This window comes from Drosophila takahashii, chromosome 2L, assembly GCF_030179915.1.
Source record: "Drosophila takahashii strain IR98-3 E-12201 chromosome 2L, DtakHiC1v2, whole genome shotgun sequence".
NCBI lineage: Eukaryota > Metazoa > Arthropoda > Insecta > Diptera > Drosophilidae > Drosophila > Drosophila takahashii.
Window position 1 is genome coordinate 33877694 of NC_091678.1, and position 23042 is coordinate 33900735.

The window sequence follows — 23042 nt, forward strand, 5'->3', positions numbered from 1 at the left end:
CAAACAATCTGTATAGATTAAATCTTCTAATAAATTGTTCATACATCTTTGGAAAGTGGCGGGGGCGTTTTTAAGACCAAATGGCATTCGTGTGTATTCGTAATGACCGTGTTTTGTTGAGAATGCTGTTTTAGCTATTGATTCTGGTTCCATTTGAATTTGATGGAATCCTTTAGCTAAATCAATGGTAGTGAAATATTGACATCTTCCCAATTTGTCTAATATTTCATCCATTCTGGGTATCGGAAATTTATCATTGATAGTGATCTCATTTAAATTTCTGTAATCCACTACTAATCTAAACTTCATTTTGCCTGATGCATCGCTCTTTTTTGGAACTATCCAAATGGGTGAACAATAGGGAGATTTTGATTTACGAATTATTCCCTGTTCAATCATTTCATTTATTTGTTTGTTAACTTCTTCATCAAAGGTTTGAGGGTATTTATATGGCTTCCTATATACTGGGTCTTCATGTTTTGTTTGTATTGAATGTTTAATAGTACTTGTAAAAGTCAAATTCTCACCTTCCTTGTACTGTATGTCATTGTATTCAAATAAAACCTTCTTTAAATTTTCTTTTTCTTCCTCATTCAAATGTTCTAATCTGTATTCATTGCATTCTTTTAACTCATTATTAATGGCAAAATTAAATGATTGGTCCTTTGATAAGGGCGGATTAAGGCATTCTAATGCGGTCTTATCCTCTTCAATCTCCTTTTTAACCGATGGTGGACTAAGGCATTTTACTGCGGTCTTGTCCTTTCCTACATCGTTCTCACCATATTTTATATAAAGTAATGTATCACCTAACTTCACTGTTTCTTCTTCGTAATTTATTTTTGCTTTACTTTCTTTCAAATAATCTCTACCTATTAAAATGTCATAATTTTCGGAAAATTTATGTAAATAAAATTTTTGTTTAACTGGACAGATTTTACATGGATCCAATGTAATACTTTTATTTAGTTCCATTGACCCATTTATTGTGAATACTTTTAATTTTTCATCTTGTTCCTCATTATTTCCAAAATTCTGCGTCATTATATTGATAGATGACCCTGTATCTATCATAGCTCTAAGAAGTTTTCCTTTAATCATTACTCTGACATATGGGCAACACTTTCTGTATCCGAGGCAGTTTGCTGAAAATTTACGTCCATTCTATTCTGTGCACTCTCACTCTCTCTTTGTCTTTTAACAGGTGTATTCGGAGAATTATTGGAAGTTGATGCTTGGAAATTTAAGGGGTTTTGGGCCCTACCTTGATCTAAGTTTCTCCTACACTCTTGATAATTTCCCTGATTTTGGGGGGGAATTTGATTTCTATTTGTTGAACTTTGAGAAGTTGTTGAATTTGAATTATTATTATTATTTCTTGGATAACTATAGGAGTGGGAATTGTTCCTTTGATAATAATAATTTTGATGTGTATTTCCCGAATTCCTTCGACTATCGTTGCGCCTGGGTTTATAATTATCAAAAGGGTCTGCGTCCCAGTGACCTAGAATCATTGCTGCTTCTTTTAGATTGGCAACTGTTGTTATATCTTTTTTGGACAAGGAAGTATACAATCTATCAGGAAGTTTTCTTTCGATACAATCCCTAATTGTTTTCTTCAAGGAACTTGTGTAAATTAGCTTGTCTGTTGGATCTGATTCTAATTCTAACTTATTGTGTACGTTTGATGATCTGGATTTTAGTTTGTTTACGAACTTACTGATGCTTCCTTGGTATGGGGTGTCACGAACGTGCTGTATGATGTCCTCGTATGGCCTGTGATCCTTGAAAGCTTTAATTAGGGCCACTTTTGCTGTTCCCCATGTATTCGATTTTTCTTCCTCGATGACTGCTTGCGCGGAATCGACGATGGTCCTCTCAATGGCTCCATAGATGATGTGGTTTTGGCGAACATCTTGAGTAGGGTAAAGTTGCAGTAAGTACTCTACTCTGGCAATATATCGACTTAATTCCGATGGGTTGCCGTCGAAATAAGGTAGCTCTTTGATTTGTCCGATAAGCTGATTCAGATGCAGCTCAGACAACTGCGGTAGCACTGGTGGATTTGCCATGTTTAATTTTTTATATTTTTGTTTTCAATATTGACACTTTTTAGATTTCAAGCGTGTATTGACCGAATTGGATTTTTATTTTAGTTTCTGCGTGCGAAAATTACACATAGATTCTTTAGCGGATCTCGATATTTGTCGTTTTGTATATTCACGGATTTTTCGCTGATCAGGACAAACTAGTCGTATAGTAATATCCTTTAGTTGATCAGTACCGATGACTTTTAAAATGACTTCAAGATCCTACCGGCTGCGCCAATAAAATGTTTGCACCATAAGTTTAATATAAAAAAAAAACTTTATTTAATTTAATTTTAAACTGGTTACAATATTTTTTATTTGGAAGAACACCGACTGCCTTTAGACAAGTCTCAAACTGAACTCATTTCTTAACTTAAACTTCTTTGATGATCATACCTCGGTTCTGAGCTTTAGAGCTTTCTATGAGTGGAGTTAGCTTTAATTGAGTGAGTTTTAAAATTGCCCTTTGGATTGTTGATTGATAATGCACCGGCGACTCAATCCGATTGTTTAGTCTAAATCTTTTGGGGATTCTTTCTCATGGTAATTTTCCATTGAGGGTCCGAAAGTGTGGGAACGGACTGATAACGTAATTTGATTCGTTCTGGATGTTTAGTCTAAAGCCTGGGTACATTTGCAATTAGATATTAGCTGGTGGCGAACTAAGGTTATCTGAAGGGTGAATTCTGGGATGGTGTATGTGTGTGTAAGTGTGTGGGCGTATGGACATGTGCATAAAGTTATGTGGAACTATGGATATGTCACTATATAATAAAATGTTTGCACCATAAGTTTAATATAAAAAAAAAAACTTTATTTAATTTAATTTTAAACTGGTTACAATATTTTTTATTTGGAAGAACACCGACTGTCTTTAGACAAGTCTCAAACTGAACTCATTTCTTAACTTAAACGTCTTTGATGATCATACCTCGGTTCTGAGCTTTAGAGCTTTCTATGAGTGGAGTTAGCTTTAATTGAGTGAGTTTTAAAATTGCCCTTTGGATTGTTGATTGATAATGCACCGGCGACTCAATCCGATTGTTTAGTCTAAATCTTTTGGGGATTCTTTCTCATGGTAATTTTCCATTGAGGGTCCGAAAGTGTGGGAACGAACTGATAACGTAATTTGATTCGTTCTGGATGTTTAGTCTAAAGCCTGGGTACATTTGCAATTAGATATTAGCTGGTGGCGAACTAAGGTTATCTGAAGGGTGAATTCTGGGATGGTGTATGTGTGTGTAAGTGTGTGGGCGTATGGACATGTGCATAAAGTTATGTGGAACTATGAATATGTCACTCCCCCATTCTTTGAATTTGGCCTGTCCTCAGGTGGATAGTGTTGGGTATAACATTACATTTTCTTCTATGTTAATTTGCCTTGGTAGATCATTTACAATTTCTGTACTCTTTTGTGTATCTTCCTTTGGTTTTACATATTTTACAATAAGTTTTCTTGGTATGCTCTTAAATTTATACAATAAGTACAATAAAATGCTTATAATAATGATTACAAAAGTTGTTAAAGTGATTATTTGGAATACATTATAATATTTTGTGTGTGATTCTATTATTTTCTTCGTTTGAATATAAGATAATGGTTCTAATTTTGTCACATTGTTATTTACGTAAACGCTCTGTGTGTAATCTAACATTGTATTTGAAAGAGTGAATTCATCTAATTGTACTGAACAATTAAGGATTTTAACGAGGTTACTTCCAACTATAGAAATTTCTTTATTAATGCAATTTTGATTTAATAATGTTTTAGGAATATTCCATGTTAATAAAATATTTGGTTCAACATAATTAATTTGGAAATTTGTATATGTTTTGGTATACTTGCATTCAGTATTTTCTTGTTTAATTATTCCATTTATACATTCGTCAAATACAATTTTTCCTGTTTCTTTGTTAAATACTTTATCTTCGTATAAGAAATATTTGTCGAATATATTTTCTGTTAAAATATTATTGTTTTCATCAGGATAAGGAATAATTTCAAAAACGGGCGATTTAACTACCTCTGAAGGAATATGGGAAATGATCAAAATTTCATTTGTGTCTGTTTTAAGCCAAGTGGAAGTTTTGATTTTCAACAATTTCTCAGGGTTCACGTTTTTTAAATAATCATGTTTTAATAATTTTGGATTGAATAAACCTAATCTTGTCAGTTGCATCCCTAATTCGATATCTTCTACGTATTCTGTAAAGTGTTGTAAATTAAATATTAAAACGCTGGCTTGTTGTTCCCTTTCTCCGTCTGCCTTTAATTTATTAATTACTTAAATTCCATTATTTATGACATCGATAATCATATTTAAATCTGTGTTCTGAACAATAGTATCTACTAAATTATTAATTTTTTCTTCCATCTCATCTTTATCATCTTGGTCTAATGTTCCGAATAGGTATTTATATACTGATCCTACAATATTGAATAAACCTCTCTTACTGCGTTTTGCTAATGTAATTCCGTTAATTTCTCTTTTAAGTTTTTCTACTAGATATCGGATTTGTATTACGTCATTAAATTCATCAGCTTCTTTCAAAAGACTCTCAAAAGTTTGTTCAGTTTTTGTTATGTTTACACTTAGATAATGATATTCATAATTAATCGGGATATCAATTGATCCTGTTTTAAATATTGTTAATTGAATTAAAGTTGTTAGTATTATGGAGAAGGTCATTGTTTTCATTAAGTTGTTGTTGTTGGGTCCGTTCATTTTCTTCTGCTTGCCTGGAATTATCATCGTATTTACTTTTATTAATTTTCTTTTTCTTTTTAAATTTCGATTTATAATGAATAATCTTTCTTCCCCTATTTGTTTCCTCAAAGTGTTTTTCGTCAATTTTTCTCAAGGTTCCTGTCTTCTTAAATGGATTTGCAGTTTTGGACTTTACTAAAGGTGCTTGTCTATATTTTGTGTCTATTTCGTAATCATGACGTTTTTCATTAAGCTTTTCAATTCTATTTATTTTCTTTTCTTGTGTATCGTAATCAGGGGTTCCTGCATACATAAATATGTTGGCTGGTATTTGATTTGTAGCATTATGTTTTGTTTTATGATTATAAATATACAGAATTAATTCAAATTTGGTATACCTGTTTTCAATATCCGGTTCACTTCCTATGATTCTCAGCTTCTCATTTACCATTTTATGAAATCTTTCTACGTCCGATATACCGTTTTTACTTGTTGTTACTTGAATTTGTACTCCTTCTGAGTTTAACCAATTGTGTAAAGCTACACACATAAATGCTGAATCCTTATCTGCTTTGATTTCTTGTGGTTTTCCCATTTCGTTAAATACTTTCATGATAGCTCTTTTAGCTTCTAACCAATCCCTACTTGTGACTTCTACTAAAGTAGCAAATTTTGAATAAACGTCGATACATGATAAAAATTGTTGGTTACCCACCCACCCAAATTTCTCTCTTATATTTTGAATTTCTGGTGTAAGTTCGAATGTCAATTTGGTATTTCTATGTTCCGTTTTAGCAATGTTGCAAATTTCACATTCATTTATTATATTCTGAATTAATTTTTGATAATCAGGGAAGTAATATTTTTCTCTAAACCATTTAGTAGTTTTTTCGATTCCTGGATGTAAGAGGTCTTTGTGTCGTTTCAATATTTTTCCTTTAAAGTCTGCATATGTCAGTATGTCTTCAAGTCTTGCCGTACATCTTACTAATTTCGTCAAATGACTTGCATTTATAATTTCCACATAAGCTTTTTGGAATATAAGAAAATCTGAATCGTTATGGAAATATATTGCGCTCTTCTTGGTACATAGGTATTCTTTAATTATCTCTTTTGCTAAAGTTTCCGTCATTTCTTTATAAATAATTTGAATTTTTAATTTGTGGAAATAATGCGTTACTTCTGTTTTGTCTTCATCTCCTTTAATTACTTCAATTTGTCGGGAAAAATAATTAAATGGTCTCTCGGTTATAGAAATATAATTCTGGTTATCTTCTTGCGCACTGTGTGCTGTTGCGTTTACACTACTGGCTGTCTCTTCTAATACATTTTCCTCAATATCATCTGTAAACATATTTTCTTCTATTTTGGTCCTGGATAAAGCGTCGGCAACATAATTTTCTTTACCTGGCAAATATTTAATCTGATAATCAAATTCGTTTAATTTTATTTTCCACCGTTGAAGTTTCATTATTGGTTCTTTTATATTATTCAGCAAGACTAAAGGTTTATGGTCGCTTAATATTTCAAATGACCTACCGAATAAATATGATCTAAAATATTTGGTAGCCCATACGATTGCTTAAAGTTCTTTTTCAATAGTCGCGTAATTTATTTCGTGCTCATTAAGAGTTCTGCTAGCATAACAGATTGGTTTATGATTTTGTGACAGTACTGCTCCTATAGCCATGTTACTTGCGTCCGTTGTTAGAGAAAATGGTTTATTAAAGTCGGGATAAATTAAAATTGGGTCTGAGGTAATTAAAACTTTCATTTTTTCAAATGCTTCTAAGTAAGGTTTGTCTTTAGTATTGATTGTGGCGCCTTTCTTTAATTTCAAATGAAATGACAATTGTCATTGGTTTTACGATATGTGCAAAGTCTGGTATGAATTTTCGATAAAATCCACACAATCCTAGAAATGATTTAATTACTTTTGGAGATTTTGGTATTGGAAATTTTATAATGGCACTTATCTTTTGTGGATTTAGTTTAATACCTGTAGTAGTTACTACGTGACCTAAAAACTCGGTTTCCTTTTTTATGAATTCACATTTGTGGTACTTGATTTGTAGCATTATGTTTTGTTTTATGATTATAAATATACAGAATTAATTCAAATTTGGTATACCTGTTTTCAATATCCGGTTCACTTCCTATGATTCTCAGCTTTTCATTTACCATTTTATGAAATCTTTCTACGTCCGATATACCGTTTTTACTTGTTGTTACTTGAATTTGTACTCCTTCTGAGTTTAACCAATTGTGTAAAGCTACACACATAAATGCTGAATCCTTATCTGCTTTGATTTCTTGTGGTTTTCCCATTTCGTTAAATACTTTCATGATAGCTCTTTTAGCTTCTAACCAATCCCTACTTGTGACTTCTACTAAAGTAGCAAATTTTGAATAAACGTCGATACATGATAAAAATTGTTGGTTACCCACCATATAAAAATCCATGACAAATTTCTCTCTTATATTTTGAATTTCTGGTGTAAGTTCGAATGTCAATTTGGTATTTCTATGTTCCGTTTTAGCAATGTTGCAAATTTCACATTCATTTATTATATTCTGAATTAATTTTTGATAATCAGGGAAGTAATATTTTTCTCTAAACCATTTAATAGTTTTTTCGATTCCTGGATGTAAGAGGTCTTTGTGTCGTTTCAATATTTTTCCTTTAAAGTCTGCATATGTCAGTATGTCTTCAAGTCTTGCCGTACATCTTACTAATTTCGTCAAATGACTTGCATTTATAATTTCCACATAAGCTTTTTGGAATATAAGAAAATCTGAATCGTTATGGAAATATATTGCGCTCTTCTTGGTACATAGGTATTCTTTAATTATCTCTTTTGCTAAAGTTTCCGTCATTTCTTTATAAATAATTTGAATTTTTAATTTGTGGAAATAATGCGTTACTTCTGTTTTGTCTTCATCTCCTTTAATTACTTCAATTTGTCGGGAAAAATAATTAAATGGTCTCTCGGTTATAGAAATATAATTCTGGTTATCTTCTTGCGCACTGTGTGCTGTTGCGTTTACACTACTGGCTGTCTCTTCTAATACATTTTCCTCAATATCATCTGTAAACATATTTTCTTCTATTTTGGTCCTGGATAAAGCGTCGGCAACATAATTTTCTTTACCTGGCAAATATTTAATCTGATAATCAAATTCGTTTAATTTTATTTTCCACCGTTGTAGTTTCATATTTGGTTCTTTTATATTATTTAGCCAAACTAAGGGTTTATGGTCGCTTAATATTTCAAATGACCTACCGAATAAATATGATCTAAAATATTTGGTAGCCCATACGATTGCTAAAAGTTCCTTTTCAATAGTCGCGTAATTTATTTCGTGCTCGTTAAGAGTTCTGCTAGCATAACAGATTGGTTTATGATTTTGTGACAGTACTGCTCCTATAGCTATATTACTTGCGTCCGTTGTTAGAGAAAATGGTTTATTAAAGTCAGGATAAATTAAAATTGGGTCTGAAGTAATTAAAACTTTCATTTTTTCAAATGCTTCTATGTAAGGTTTGTCTTTAGTATTGATTGTGGCGCCTTTCTTTAATTTCACTGTCATTGGCTTTACGATATGTGCAAAGTCTGGTATGATTTTTCGATAAAATCCACACAATCCTAGAAATGATTTAATCTCTTTTGGAGATTTTGGTATTGGAAAATTTATAATAGCACTTATCTTTTGTGGATTTGGTTTAATACCTGTAGTAGTTACTACGTGACCTAAAAATTCTGTTTCCTTTTTCATGAATTCACATTTGTCTAGTTGTAATTTTAAATTTACATCACGTAATTTTTGAAATACCTTTTTCAATGATAAAATATGTTCTTCCAATGAAGTGGAAAAAATTATAATATCATCATTTGTCTAGTTGTAATTTTAAATTTACATCACGTAATTTTTGAAATACCTTTTTCAATGATAAAATATGTTCTTCCAATGAAGTGGAAAAAATTATAATATCATCTAGATATACCAAACAATCTGTATAGATTAAATCTTCTAATAAATTGTTCATACATCTTTGGAAAGTGGCGGGGGCGTTTTTAAGACCAAATGGCATTCGTGTGTATTCGTAATGACCGTGTTTTGTTGAGAATGCTGTTTTAGCTATTGATTCTGGTTCCATTTGAATTTGATGGAATCCTTTAGCTAAATCAATGGTAGTGAAATATTGACATCTTCCCAATTTGTCTAATATTTCATCCATTCTGGGTATCGGAAATTTATCATTGATAGTGATCTCATTTAAATTTCTGTAATCCACTACTAATCTAAACTTCATTTTGCCTGATGCATCGCTCTTTTTTGGAACTATCCAAATGGGTGAACAATAGGGAGATTTTGATTTACGAATTATTCCGTGTTCAATCATTTCATTTATTTGTTTGTTAACTTCTTCATCAAAGGTTTGAGGGTATTTATATGGCTTCCTATATACTGGGTCTTCATGTTTTGTTTGTATTGAATGTTTAATAGTACTTGTAAAAGTCAAATTCTCACCTTCCTTGTACTGTATGTCATTGTATTCAAATAAAACCTTCTTTAAATTTTCTTTTTCTTCCTCATTCAAATGTTCTAATCTGTATTCATTGCATTCTTTTAACTCATTATTAATGGCAAAATTAAATGATTGGTCCTTTGATAAGGGCGGATTAAGGCATTCTAATGCGGTCTTATCCTCTTCAATCTCCTTTTTAACCGATGGTGGACTAAGGCATTTTACTGCGGTCTTGCCCTTTCCTACATCGTTCTCACCATATTTTATATAAAGTAATGTATCACCTAACTTCACTGTTTCTTCTTCGTAATTTATTTTTGCTTTACTTTCTTTCAAATAATCTCTACCTATTAAAATGTCATAATTTTCGGAAAATTTATGTAAATAAAATTTTTGTTTAACTGGACAGATTTTACATGGATCCAATGTAATACTTTTATTTAGTTCCATTGACCCATTTATTGTGAATACTTTTAATTTTTCATCTTGTTCCTCATTATTTCCAAAATTCTGCGTCATTATATTGATAGATGACCCTGTATCTATCATAGCTCTAAGAAGTTTTCCTTTAATCATTACTCTGACATATGGGCAACACTTTCTGTATCCGAGGCAGTTTGCTGAAAATTTACGTCCATTCTATTCTGTGCACTCTCACTCTCTCTTTGTCTTTTAACAGGTGTATTCGAGAATTATTGGAAGTTGATGCTTGGAAATTTAAGGGGTTTTGGGCCCTACCTTGATCTAAGTTCCTCCTACACTCTTGATAATTTCCCTGATTTTGGGGGGGAATTTGATTTCTATTTGTTGAACTTTGAGAAGTTGTTGAATTTGAATTATTATTATTATTTCTTGGATAACTATAGGAGTGGGAATTGTTCCTTTGATAATAATAATTTTGATGTGTATTTCCCGAATTCCTTCGACTATCGTTGCGCCTGGGTTTATAATTATCAAAAGGGTCTGCGTCCCAGTGACCTAGAATCATTGCTGCTTCTTTTAGATTGGCAACTGTTGTTATATCTTTTTTGGACAAGGAAGTATACAATCTATCAGGAAGTTTTCTTTCGATACAATCCCTAATTGTTTTCTTCAAGGAACTTGTGTAAATTAGATTGTCTGTTGGATCTGATTCTAATTCTAACTTATTGTGTACGTTTGATGATCTGGATTTTAGTTCGTTTACGAACTTACTGATGCTTCCTTGGTATGGGGTGTCACGAACGTGCTGTATGATGTCCTCGTATGGCCTGTGATCCTTGAAAGCTTTAATTAGGGCCACTTTTGCTGTTCCCCATGTATTCGATTTTTCTTCCTCGATGACTGCTTGCGCGGAATCGACGATGGTCCTCTCAATGGCTCCATAGATGATGTGGTTTTGGCGAACATCTTGAGTAGGGTAAAGTTGCAGTAAGTACTCTACTCTGGCAATATATCGACTTAATTCCGATGGGTTGCCGTCGAAATAAGGTAGCTCTTTGATTTGTCCGATAAGCTGATTCAGATGCAGCTCAGACAACTGCGGTAGCACTGGTGGATTTGCCATGTTTAATTTTTTATATTTTTGTTTTCAATATTGACACTTTTTAGATTTCAAGCGTGTATTGACCGAATTGGATTTTTATTTTAGTTTCTGCGTGCGAAAATTACACATAGATTCTTTAGCGGATCTCGATATTTGTCGTTTTGTATATTCACGGATTTTTCGCTGATCAGGACAAACTAGTCGTATAGTAATATCCTTTAGTTGATCAGTACCGATGACTTTTAAAATGACTTCAAGATCCTACCGGCTGCGCCAATAAAATGTTTGCACCATAAGTTTAATATAAAAAAAAAAACTTTATTTAATTTAATTTTAAACTGGTTACAATATTTTTTATTTGGAAGAACACCGACTGTCTTTAGACAAGTCTCAAACTGAACTCATTTCTTAACTTAAACTTCTTTGATGATCATACCTCGGTTCTGAGCTTTAGAGCTTTCTATGAGTGGAGTTAGCTTTAATTGAGTGAGTTTTAAAATTGCCCTTTGGATTGTTGATTGATAATGCAATGGCGACTCAATCCGATTGTTTAGTCTAAATCTTTTGGGGATTCTTTCTCATGGTAATTTTCCATTGAGGGTCCGAAAGTGTGGGAACGAACTGATAACGTAATTTGATTCGTTCTGGATGTTTAGTCTAAAGCCTGGGTACATTTGCAATTAGATATTAGCTGGTGGCGAACTAAGGTTATCTGAAGGGTGAATTCTGGGATGGTGTATGTGTGTGTAAGTGTGTGGGCGTATGGACATGTGCATAAAGTTATGTGGAACTATGGATATGTCACTCCCCCATTCTTTGAATTTGGCCTATCCTCAGGTGGATAGTGTTGGGTATAACATTACATTTTCTTCTATGTTAATTTGCCTTGGTAGATCATTTACAATTTCTGTACTCTTTTGTGTATCTTCCTTTGGTTTTACATATTTTACAATAAGTTTTCTTGGTATGCTCTTAAATTTATACAATAAGTACAATAAAATGCTTATAATAATGATTACAAAAGTTGTTAAAGTGATTATTTGGAATACATTATAATATTTTGTGTGTGATTCTATTATTTCCTTCGTTTGAATATAAGATAATGGTTCTAATTTTGTCACATTGTTATTTACGTAAACGCTCTGTGTGTAATCTAACATTGTATTTGAAAGAGTGAATTCATCTAATTGTACTGAACAATTAAGGATTTTAACGAGGTTACTTCCAACTATAGAAATTTCTTTATTAATGCAATTTTGATTTAATAATGTTTTAGGAATATTCCATGTTAATAAAATATTTGGTTCAACATAATTAATTTGGAAATTTGTATATGTTTTGGTATACTTGCATTCAGTATTTTCTTGTTTAATTATTCCATTTATACATTCGTCAAATACAATTTTTCCTGTTTCTTTGTTAAATACTTTATCTTCGTATATGAAATATTTGTCGAATATATTTTCTGTTAAAATATTATTGTTTTCATCGGGATAAGGAATAATTTCAAAAACGGGCGATTTAACTACCTCTGAAGGAATATGGGAAATGATCAGAATTTCATTTGTGTCTGTTTTAAGCCAAGTGGAAGTTTTGATTTTCAACAATTTCTCAGGGTTCACGTTTTTTAAATAATCATGTTTTAATAATTTTGGATTGAATAAACCTAATCTTGTCAGTTGCATCCCTAATTCGATATCTTCTACGTATTCTGTAAAGTGTTGTAAATTAAATATTAAAACGCTGGCTTGTTGTTCCCTTTCTCCGTCTGCCTTTAATTTATTAATTACTTCAATTCCATTATTTATGACATCGATAATCATATTTAAATCTGTGTTCTGAACACTAGTATCTACTAAATTATTAATTTTTTCTTTCATCTCATCTTTATCATCTTGGTCTAATGTTCCGAATAGGTATTTATATACTGATCCTACAATATTGAACAAACCTCTCTTACTGCTTTTTGCTAATGTAATTCCGTTAATTTCTCTTTTAAGTTTTTCTACTAGATATCGGATTTGTATTACGTCATTAAATTCATTACCTTCTTTCAAAAGACTTTGAAAGGTTTGTTCAGTTTTTCTTATGTTTACACTTAGATAATGATATTCATAATTAATCGGGATATCTATTGATCCTGTTTTAAAAAAGGTCATTGTTTTCATTAAGTTTTTGTTGTTGGGTCCGTTCATTTTCTTCTGTTTGCCTGTAATTATCATCGTATTTACTTTTATAAATTTTCTTCTTCTTTTTAAATTTTGATTTATAATGAATAATCTTTCTTCCCCTATTTGTTTCCTCAAAGTGTTTTTCGTCAATTTTTCTCAAGGTTCCTGTCTTCTTAAATAGATTTGTAGTTTTGTACTTTACTAAAGGTGCTTGTCTATATTTTGTGTGTATTTCGTAATCATGGCGTTTTTCATTAAGCTTTTCAATTATATTTATTTTCTTTTTATGTGTGTCGTAATCAGGAGTTCCTGCATACATATATATGTTGGCTGGTAGCATTATTTTTTGTTTTATGATTATAAATACAGAGAATTAATTCAAATTTGATATACCTGTTTTCAATGTCCGGTTCACATCCTATAATTCTCAGCTTCTCATTTACCATTTTATGAAATCTTTTTACGTCTGAAATACCGTTTTCACTTGTTGTTACTTGAACTTGTACTCCTTCTGAATTTAACCAATTGTGTAAAGCTACACACATATATTGTAACGAACTGATTATTTATGTCTGCTCGCTACGAGATTCATGCGGCTAGCTCAGTAAGGTTGTGTGTTCGTCCCACTAAATTTATATAAACGTGACCGCCCAGTAGACCAATGAGAAAGCACAGAATTCACGGGTTCTTAGTGGGTTTATTGCGGGTGTGATAGTACAGTGTTCTTGTAGGCTCGGCTGGGCTTGGTGTTGCCACTGGTGGCCGTCGGTGACTCCTGGTCGCCTTGATGACTCGGTGCTCTCCTCTTCGATTTAGCGCTCTGGATCTGTAACTTCCTCGACGATCCTTGAAGCTCCCTGAAAATCCTTGAAGCTCCCTGAAGATGCTCTCGATACACCAGCACCTGTCCCTTGCTCTGTCCCGCTGGCAGTCCAAGTTACGCAGGGATGCTGCCGAGCGCTTCACTTCGCTTCTACGCCTAGTGCAAACGAACGTTCCGCCCTACCCTCACCCTTTGGCTTGTCGCCCGTGACGTTTCCTCGTAGCGCGATCTGTCGCGATGCGTTGGCTAGCTCGCCGCTGACGACGTCTTTCGCTCTGCTCCTGGATATGCTGGCTGCGCGGTTGGACGTAGGCGTGGCTTCTGGTGCTCGGGATCGTGGTCATACGCCGATCCGGGACTACACGTCTCAACCGTAGGGCTCTTATCCACAAACGCTCGACCGATCTCCCTTCTGGCTCGTTTCACTCGGAGCTTAGACACACGCCTCTCCGGGATTACACGACTCAAACCGCAGGGCTCTTCTGGAGTTCTCCACTTGAGACCACAAACGATTGACCGATCTCCCTTCTGGCTGATCGCGCCAGGACCTGGTTAGGTAAGGCACACTGGGTCTAGATAGGTTTCTCCCCGAGTTTTACGTTTCTTGTCGCAAGCTTTCACCACTCAAACTCTGTTCGACGCTCCAGGCTATATGCGAGGATTTGGCGAGACAGGAATGGAACGGATCGCCTTGACCTAGCCGTGTGACGCCCTCTGGACCTCAGCTATCTGTGTCTCAATTCGGAGATTTCTGGTGATTCAATCCCGAAAGTCTCGACGTAGCGATCTTGCTCATTGTAGGCTCCCACGGCGCTGCTTCCGGCGATTCGACTTGTTGTTGTTTACTTGTAGTTCACTGTACTTGCTGACTTGCTCGCTTTGTTATCTGGGCTGATCTTGATAGACGGGCTGATCGTGATCGACTGATCCTGCTGCCAGCGCCCGGCGGCTTTAGCTCCAGGTACCGTTATTTCCCCTTTGCAATCTGTCCGCGGCATCTCTCCACTCCGGGTCCAAAGTCCGTGGTTCCCATTTGACCCACTTGTCCTTCACGCATGGCCTTCGCTTTTAGCTCTGCGTGTTTCTGCCATCCCGCTGATTCCGATGGTGCATGTGGCACGCCTGTGTGTCGCTCCGCTGCGGAGATGTGGCCCTTGTCCAACGTCCACTGCAGAGTCCAAAGACCGGCGCAGTTCCGTTATTTCCTTTTGCGCTCTGCCAGTGGCAACTATCCAATGCAGGTCCAAGGTCCAGGGTTCCTGTTTAACTCCCTTGCACTTCGCACACGGCCTTTAGTTTTTGTTCTGCTTGTTGCTGTCGACCCGCTGCTTTCAATGGTACATGTGGCACGCCTGGGTGCCGCTTGGTTGCCGAGATGTGGCACTTGACCTCCTAGTCCAAAGTCCACGGCAAAGTCCAAAGTCCGGTGCCCGTTCCGTTAATTCCTTTTGCACCCGGAACTGTCGCTCTGCCTGAGAAGTCTCCACTCTCTCTCTCTCTCTCTCTCTCTCTCTGCACCCTTGTTCTCCCGACTCTCACTCTCCAAACTCTCTCCATCAGAGTTCTCTCTCTCCACCTTGAAGTCTCCACTCTCTCTTCGCCGCGCCGCTACTACGCTAACTCGCCGTAACTAGTATGCGGCCGGCGATCTGTTATTCTTGTTGTTTATACTTTCATGATAGCTCTTTTAGCTTCTAACCAATCCCTACTTGTGACTTCTACTAAAGTAGCAAATTTTGAGTAAACGTCGATACATGATAAAAATTGTTGGTCACCACCATATACAAATCCATGACAAATTTCTCTGACAGGCGAAAAATTTCGTGATCAAAATTTTGTGTGGAGATTTTCATTTCGTAGCCTTTTGGATTGAAGTGAGTACTAGGCCTAAATTTTGAATTTCTGGTGTAAGTTCAAATGTCAATTTGGTAATTCTATGTTCCGTTTTAGCAATGTTGAATATTTCACATTCATCTCTATATATAAAGCTATCACTAAGAAAACTAGGAATCAACGCACAGCCAAATCCATTGATTAACAATATTAAAATGCACTTTTATTACATTCTTATAACTTTAAACTGATTTGCTAAGATTTATTGGGGCTCCCCAAGTGGCCCCAATCGCTTCCAATTGGAAAAAACGTAAATGTTCCTTTCAAAAATTCTGGACGCTAAACCGTTTAACCAATCAAATCCGTGTTTTCGCCCAAAAATACTTTAAAACATTATACATGTTTAAAAAATTTGACCGCTTAGATTTAAGGCTTTTTACTATTTTTAACAGCCCTTCTAAAATTACAATTTGGCCAAAAATCTCTTCAAACGTCGAAAAATGGTACTTCTAAACTGAATATCGAAAATTCCTTCGGTAAAGTTTTTCCTTAAACCTTAACGATTCATTTGATGGTTTTACCAAAGCTCTAGCTATCTTTTAAACAGAGAAACTAAGCAAAAAGTCGACCTATTATCGAATTCAAGTGTCTCCATAATGCTGCCTGCATATTGCTATCTCTCTCTGCATTTTCATACAAATTGTCAACAAATGATTCCGTCTCCCTCCCTCTCCCTCTGCCTTGCATTTCAATAAATTTTAACCAAGTCCCCAATATTTTCAAATTTGGATAAAATGATGTGACGTCACGCGTCCCCATATGTTTGTATGTATGTTCTGCTGGCACATGTATGTATGTACATATGTATGTCCTGCTGTCGCAATTTAAGTGTGACCGCGCAAGGGGAAAATGAAAATACCACAGCCAAAAATAAATTATATCGCAAATCTTAAGTAAACGTTAAATTTTAAAATATCGGTATACCTTACAGAAATTCCATTAGGCTGAATTTTACAGTCGAAATTTTCCTTATAATTGCTTTTATTTTTTAAAATGCAAAAGCCCGATAAGCAAACTATTTATTAGTTTTCAAATGTTGATTTATCGACAAACTTTGGATTTGTATAAAACAAAAACAAACAATGATTTGCTCTGCTATGTACACACACACGCACAAAAAAATTTAAAATAAGTACCAAAGATAAAGCAATGCTTAATTTTCAATTTTAATTTCCGCAGGCGAAGCTGCGGGCTACAGACTCTGCTAGTTTAGTATAATCAACTGACACCGGAAAATATGCCTTCAAATAAAAATGAAGTTCACCCAATCTACAAGCTTCAATATCTATTGCACCGCAGAATCACGGTTGAGGAACCCCATAAACGGAATGGACCCATCCAATGTACGAACTGTCAAGAATATGATCATACGAGAACATACTGCAAACTTCGCGCAGTCTGCGTTGTCTGCGGGGATGCACATTTAACTATGGACTGCCCTCTAAATAAGGAGAACCAATCTGCCAAGAAATGTAGCAACTGTGGGGAAAACCACACGGCCAACTACAGAGGTTGCCGTATTTATAAGGAGATGAAAAACCGCTGTTTAAGAATTAATGCAGTAATTGCAAACTTTGTTGTTTTGTTTCCATCCGATATTTCCCGCTAAGGAATAGGGAATACCTGTAATGCTTTGTATCGATATATCGTAAGTTAAGTAGGCGATAACTATGTATCTCTACTGCTCATCCCTAAGAACACACACACATACTTTGCAACCATTGAAATACACACGTGAGGTTAAGCGCCGAAACTTTGGAGGTTTTACCAGTCCACTCTTTGTCTTATTCGCAAACATTTTGGTCCTTCGAGCCGGATCCATCGGTCTCGTTTAGTTTTCTAACAAATTAGTGGTAAAATCCTCGTTCCTAAACTTCACATTTTGGTGAAATCGGGCTTAACCTCAATCATTGAAATGTCGCTGCAAGCAGTGAAAACACAACTTGGGTTTTGCAAGTCGCAAATCACACGTGCACATGGTCGGGCCTCGGAGTTCATATCGACCGTAACAGCTTTGGACACTTTGGAACATCATCTTCGCCGTATCATGGACACGTTCGATCAACTTCTAAAGCTGTCGGCGGAAACTTACTCCCTCTCTGAAGACGAGGATTTGGCCGAACCCGATGATCTACTCGAGTACGAAACCAAGTACTACGAATTGCACGCTTTGTTATCAGATGCCATAGCAGAAAGGAAAAGGACAAACTCACATTCATCTACACTAATCGCCAACGGGGAGGACCCACTTGAACGACTGGCTACCTCACAGGCACAGCTGGTGGCTTCGCAGACACAGTTCTTGGAGCAGGTTCGGGAATCACATACACACACGGACTTGAGGTTTGAAAAGATCAAGATTCCAACTTTTAGAGGCAACTACGAAGATTGGCCTCAATTTTGTGATCTCTTTCTGGGATCGGTTGATCGACGAGAAAACCTAACAAGCTGCCAGAAATTCCACTACTTGAAGTCTTATTTGGATGGAGATGCTCTCAACTTGGTGAAACACATTGCCGTCACCGAGGAGAACTATGCGGAAGCCTGGGATAAACTCGTCCATCGGTACGACAAAAAGGCACTTATAACGCGCTCGTTTATTGCGGGATTTTTGTCGTTACCCAACGTTGCAGCTTCGGGAGTGGCTGCCCTGCGCAAGCTGGCCGATACAGCAGACGAATCTATTCGAGGACTACACGCACTTGGATGTGATCAGCGGGACCCATGCCTAATCCACATACTACTAGGCAAATTGGATATGGACACACGCCAATCATGGGCGGAACGGCAAGAAGGCTGCTCGAACGACGTGAAGATCGGGACCTTCTTGGAATTCTTGTTCTCCAGATGCGACGCTCTGGAATCTTGTCAATCAACTCCCAAGGCATACGGGAGGCGCACCGCCAACGTACACATCGCTGGCGAAGCTTCAAAACCATCACAAAAAATTTGTATTGTCTGCACCCAACCACACTCGATAATGGCTTGCACTCAATTTCTATCAATGGAAATACCGGATCGGCGATCATTCGTAAAGCTTCACAAATTGTGCTTTAATTGTTTGAGTCGCAACCATGTCGCTAGGCAGTGCACTTCGAAATTCAGATGTCGGCTCTGCAAAGGATCACATCATACATTGGTACATCAAGAATCACAAGGGGAACGTGAGCCCCCAGCCGCTAACTCATCGGACAGCAGCGGCACAAGAACTGAAGCTCTACCAACCGGAATATCGAACTTCTCCGTAGAGACTGCATTTCTTGCTCGAGCGCAGACCATGCTAGCTTATGTGGTGGACAGATGTGGTACACGGACGCTGTGCCGAATTCTTTTGGATTCGGGATCAACCATTACATTGGCCACGGAGGCATTCATTCAACGCATTGGCGCACCTCGTACCCACGCGCGCATTTCGGTAATGGGTCTTTCTGCTCAAGCCGCAGGTACAACTCGAGGATGTGCAAAAATTCAACTGCAATCAAGAGTCTCGCAGGACGTCCAGGAGATTAAAGTTCTAATTATGAGTTCTTTAACTGCATCTGAACCAGACGAAGAGGTACATATACAAAATTGGCGAGACATACATAGATTTGGCTGACCCCACGTTCGCCACCCCTGGAGACATTGATGTCATTATCGGATCGGACCAGCTATGGAGCTTCTTTACGGGCCAACGAAAACTGTTAAGTAAACCTAATTTATTCGCACTTAACACGTTCTTTGGTTGGGTAATTGCAGGTTCCGGGGACTTACCACAGGTAACTGAAAAACCGGAACAGGCGCATCATGCTCAGGTCGATTTGGACGAGGCGGTGTGGGCATTCATGGAAATGGACACTATTCAGCCCAGTCAGGCAACTATCGATGCATGTGATCCCGTGGAGCAGCTCTTTGTCGACACCCACAAACGAGATCAGGACGGCGTATACATTGTGGAGTACCCGTTCAAGAAGGACATGCCGACAATTCAGGACCCTTCTCTGCGTCAGGCTTTGAATCGATTTGCAATGCTGGAAATCAAATTTCGCCGGAACCCAGCATTAAAAAATCAATATTGTGAATTTATGAAGGATTATTTACAACGGGGGCACATGAAAGTGCTGGATAAACCCCAGCTCAACGTGCCAGAGAAAAATTGCTTTTATGTAGCTTTTATCTAGCTCACCATGCCGTCCTCAAAGCGGAAAGTTCCACAACCAAATGTCGTGTGGTATTTGATGGATCCGGTAAGGATATCACCGGCCATTCTCTCAACGATCGCTTACACATCGGCCCGCCGATTCAACGAGATCTCTTCGGAGTTTGTTTGAGATTCCGACAATATCGATATGTGGTTTGTACGGACATTGAGAAAATGTTCCGGGGCATAAAGATAGCACCCGAACATTCTGATTATCAACGGATTGTTTGGCGAGAGGAGGAAAAGGACCCGCTTCAGCACTATCGGCTGCTAACTGTAACTTACGGGCTAGCACCATCACCTTTTCTGGCAGTAAGAGTTCTTAAACAATTGGCAGACGACTATCATCTGTTACTGGCATTCACTGGCAGCTTCCTCACTATTAACGGATGCATACGTTGACGATATATCAACAGGTGCAGATACAGAGGACGGACTCATAAAACTGCAGAAGGAACTTGTCGGGCTGCTGGCGGAGGCCAAATTCAACTTGCGAAAGTGGAGTTCCAATTGCAAAACACTTATGGATTCCCTACCAAAGGAGGATTGCGCTTTCCAAGCAGGCACCACTCAATCGAACAATGTGAAAATATTGGGTCTACTTTGGAATCCCGATACGGACACATTTTCTACGTCTCCACGATCAATAATTGTCACCCAATTGCCCACCAAGCGGACCTTACTATCAGAGCTCTCCAAGATATATGATCCATTGGGTATTGTATCCCCAGCTACAGTTATGATGAAGATACTCTTTCAAGAATGTTGGCTCTGTTCTCCAAGCTGGGATGAACCTTTGACTGAAAACATTGCCAGGAGATGGAGCATATTAGCAGGCGAGCTGTCAATGTTGGCACAATGTCCAATCCCTCGATACTTGGCCAGACCCTCGCAAGCTATCGAGCTGCATGGATTTGCGGATGCCTCTTCACAAGCAGTCGGAGCCGTTGTATACAGTCGAGTTACAACAGGGATGGAAACGATTGTCACGCTAATCGCAGCCAAGACTCGGGTAGCTCCTATCAAAGCTATTTCGATAGCGCGACTGGAACTCACAGCAGCTCACCTACTAGCGAAACTACTAACGCTCGTCAAGTCGTCTTTGTCAATCCCGATTACCGGAACCTTTTCTTGGACGGACTCTGAGGTCGTTCTTCACTGGCTGTCAGCCCCACCTCGACGATGGAACACCTTTGTATGCAACCGGACGGCTGAAATATTGACAGAGTATCCCAGAAGCAGCTGGAACCATGTACGTTCGGAGGACAACCCAGCGGATTGCGCGTCCCGCGTTCTGCTCGCCTCCACATTGCGGGATCATACTCTACGGTAGACAGGACCTACCTGGTTAGCGGAATCGCCGTCTTTGTGGCCCACTGGCAAAAAAGGGCAGAATCGAAAGCTGCCTGTAGAGGCACTTTGTGAAGAAAAACCGGACAAGCAACTCAATTTCTCACTGGAAGCTACTCATCAGGATATTCTCGATGGTTTAAGTCACAAACTTTCGAGTTGGATTCAGCTTTTGCGAGTTGTTAGTTACGTTTTCCGCTTCATAAGCAAAGTGCGGTCCAAGGTGAATGCACGTCTTACCAAAAACTCGGATCTCCAGAGGTCATCGCAACAAGCTGTTTCACATAGCGGATTCTTGACAACTAAGGACTTGCAGTACGCTCGGAAGAAATTGTTAAAACACATGCAAATCACTTCATTTCCGTTGGACTACGACGCTGTCAAGCATGGTCAATGCCTGCCCAAAAAATCAAAGTTGTTGAGGCTCACACCGTTTTTAGATGAGTCTGGATTGTTACGCATCGGTGGACGTATCGACCGATCAGTATTGCCGTTCAACGCAAAACACCCGATTATCGTATCAAAGGAATCTCCGCTGGCTCATCATACGCTATTTTCACAAGGCTAATTTACACACGGGAGTAGATGCCACCTTCCACCACGTTCGTCAGCAATTCTGGATTTTGGGAGCCAGAAACCTGACTCGTAAAGTAGTTTTCCGCTGTAAATCCTGCTTTATGAACCGACGCCTGACGCAGCACCAGATCTTGGCCGATTTACCGATACCACGAATCCAACAAAATCCTTGCTTCAGTCACACTGGCCTTGACTACGCTGGACCCATCGCTATTAAGGAAACGAAAGGTCGCTCTCCTCGCATCGGCAAAGCTTGGTTCGCCATATTTGTTTGCCTGGCCACCAAGGCGATGCACCTAGAAGTCGTCAGCGATCTCACCACAAAAGCGTTCATTGCTGCGTTCAAACGGTTTTGTGCACGTCGGAAAACCCCCACCGATTTGTATTCCGACAATGGAACTACGTTTCATGGAGCAAGACGAGAGCTGGAGGAGATGCGGAAGTTAGTTCAAGATCAAGCTAAGGACGAGGAGTTGGCTGATTTTTTCTCGACTGAAGGCTTCAATTGGCATTTCATACCCCCCTCCGCGCCCCACTTTGGCGGATTGTGGGAATCGTAAAGCTGCACCTACGCCGAGTTGTGGGAGCAGCCGCCCTAACCTTTGAAGAATTGTCAACAGTGCTCGCACAAATCGAAGCTATTCTCAACTCGCGACCACTGGCCCAGGTCAGCGATCACACTGTCGATCCACTTACGCCAGCTCATTTTTTGATTGGCCAGCCATATACAGCGGTACCTGAGCCTTCTTTACTGGACACGCGTTTGAATCGATTGGACCGGTGGAATCAACTTCAAGCCATCGTACAGGGATTTTGGAAGCGATGTCACACCGAATACTTGACTTCTCTACAGTCACGCGGCAAGTGGCAAGAAGGGACGACTAATTTAGAAGTATGCACTCTTGTTGTACTCAAGGAGCCCAACCTACCACCGGCGAAATGGATACTTGGTCGCATCCAGGAAGTACACCCAGGACAAGACTTGTAAGGATGCTCTCTGGCCGAGGTACAATTCTCAGTCGGGTTCAGGAGTCTTTACAAAAATATTTGTAAGTCACTGAGACACTGGGCTAAAGAGTTATATTTCACTTTTCGTGAACAGGGATTTTCGATGATTATCTTGAGTGGATCTTAGAGTAGGGATGATAGCCGCACACTCCAAAAGAATTCCACTGGCTGGACCTTCGGGCGAGGC

At 37.8% G+C, this 23042-nt stretch overlaps 2 protein-coding genes across 2 annotated transcripts; both read left to right on the plus strand.

Annotated features, from left to right (window-relative positions):
- Window positions 1-17656: 17656 nt before the first annotated feature.
- Window positions 17657-21254, plus strand: LOC138914874 (uncharacterized). Its single transcript, XM_070219571.1, has 5 exons — window positions 17657-19156; window positions 19290-19428; window positions 19480-19725; window positions 19902-20197; window positions 20259-21254. The coding sequence occupies exons 1-5, from the start codon at window positions 17657-17659 to the stop codon at window positions 21252-21254; spliced, it is 3177 nt and encodes a 1058-aa protein (XP_070075672.1).
- A 457-nt stretch (window positions 21255-21711) lies between these two features.
- Window positions 21712-22407, plus strand: LOC138914875 (uncharacterized). Its single transcript, XM_070219572.1, has one exon. It carries the CDS (start codon window positions 21712-21714, stop codon window positions 22405-22407), a length of 696 nt encoding a protein of 231 aa, XP_070075673.1.
- Window positions 22408-23042: the final 635 nt, after the last annotated feature.

Excerpts from the sequence above, each read along its gene's own strand:
- LOC138914874 (XM_070219571.1), top strand. The coding sequence starts at position 17,657 with ATGTCGCTGCAAGCAGTGAAAACACAACTTGGGTTTTGCAAGTCGCAA. Across the intron at positions 19,157-19,289 it reads GTACCCACGCGCGCATTTCG|ACGAAGAGGTACATATACAA; the intron begins GTAATGGGTCTT and ends CATCTGAACCAG. Across the intron at positions 19,429-19,479 it reads GGGCCAACGAAAACTGTTAA|GTTCCGGGGACTTACCACAG; the intron begins GTAAACCTAATT and ends GGGTAATTGCAG.
- LOC138914875 (XM_070219572.1), top strand. The coding sequence starts at position 21,712 with ATGAGTCTGGATTGTTACGCATCGGTGGACGTATCGACCGATCAGTAT.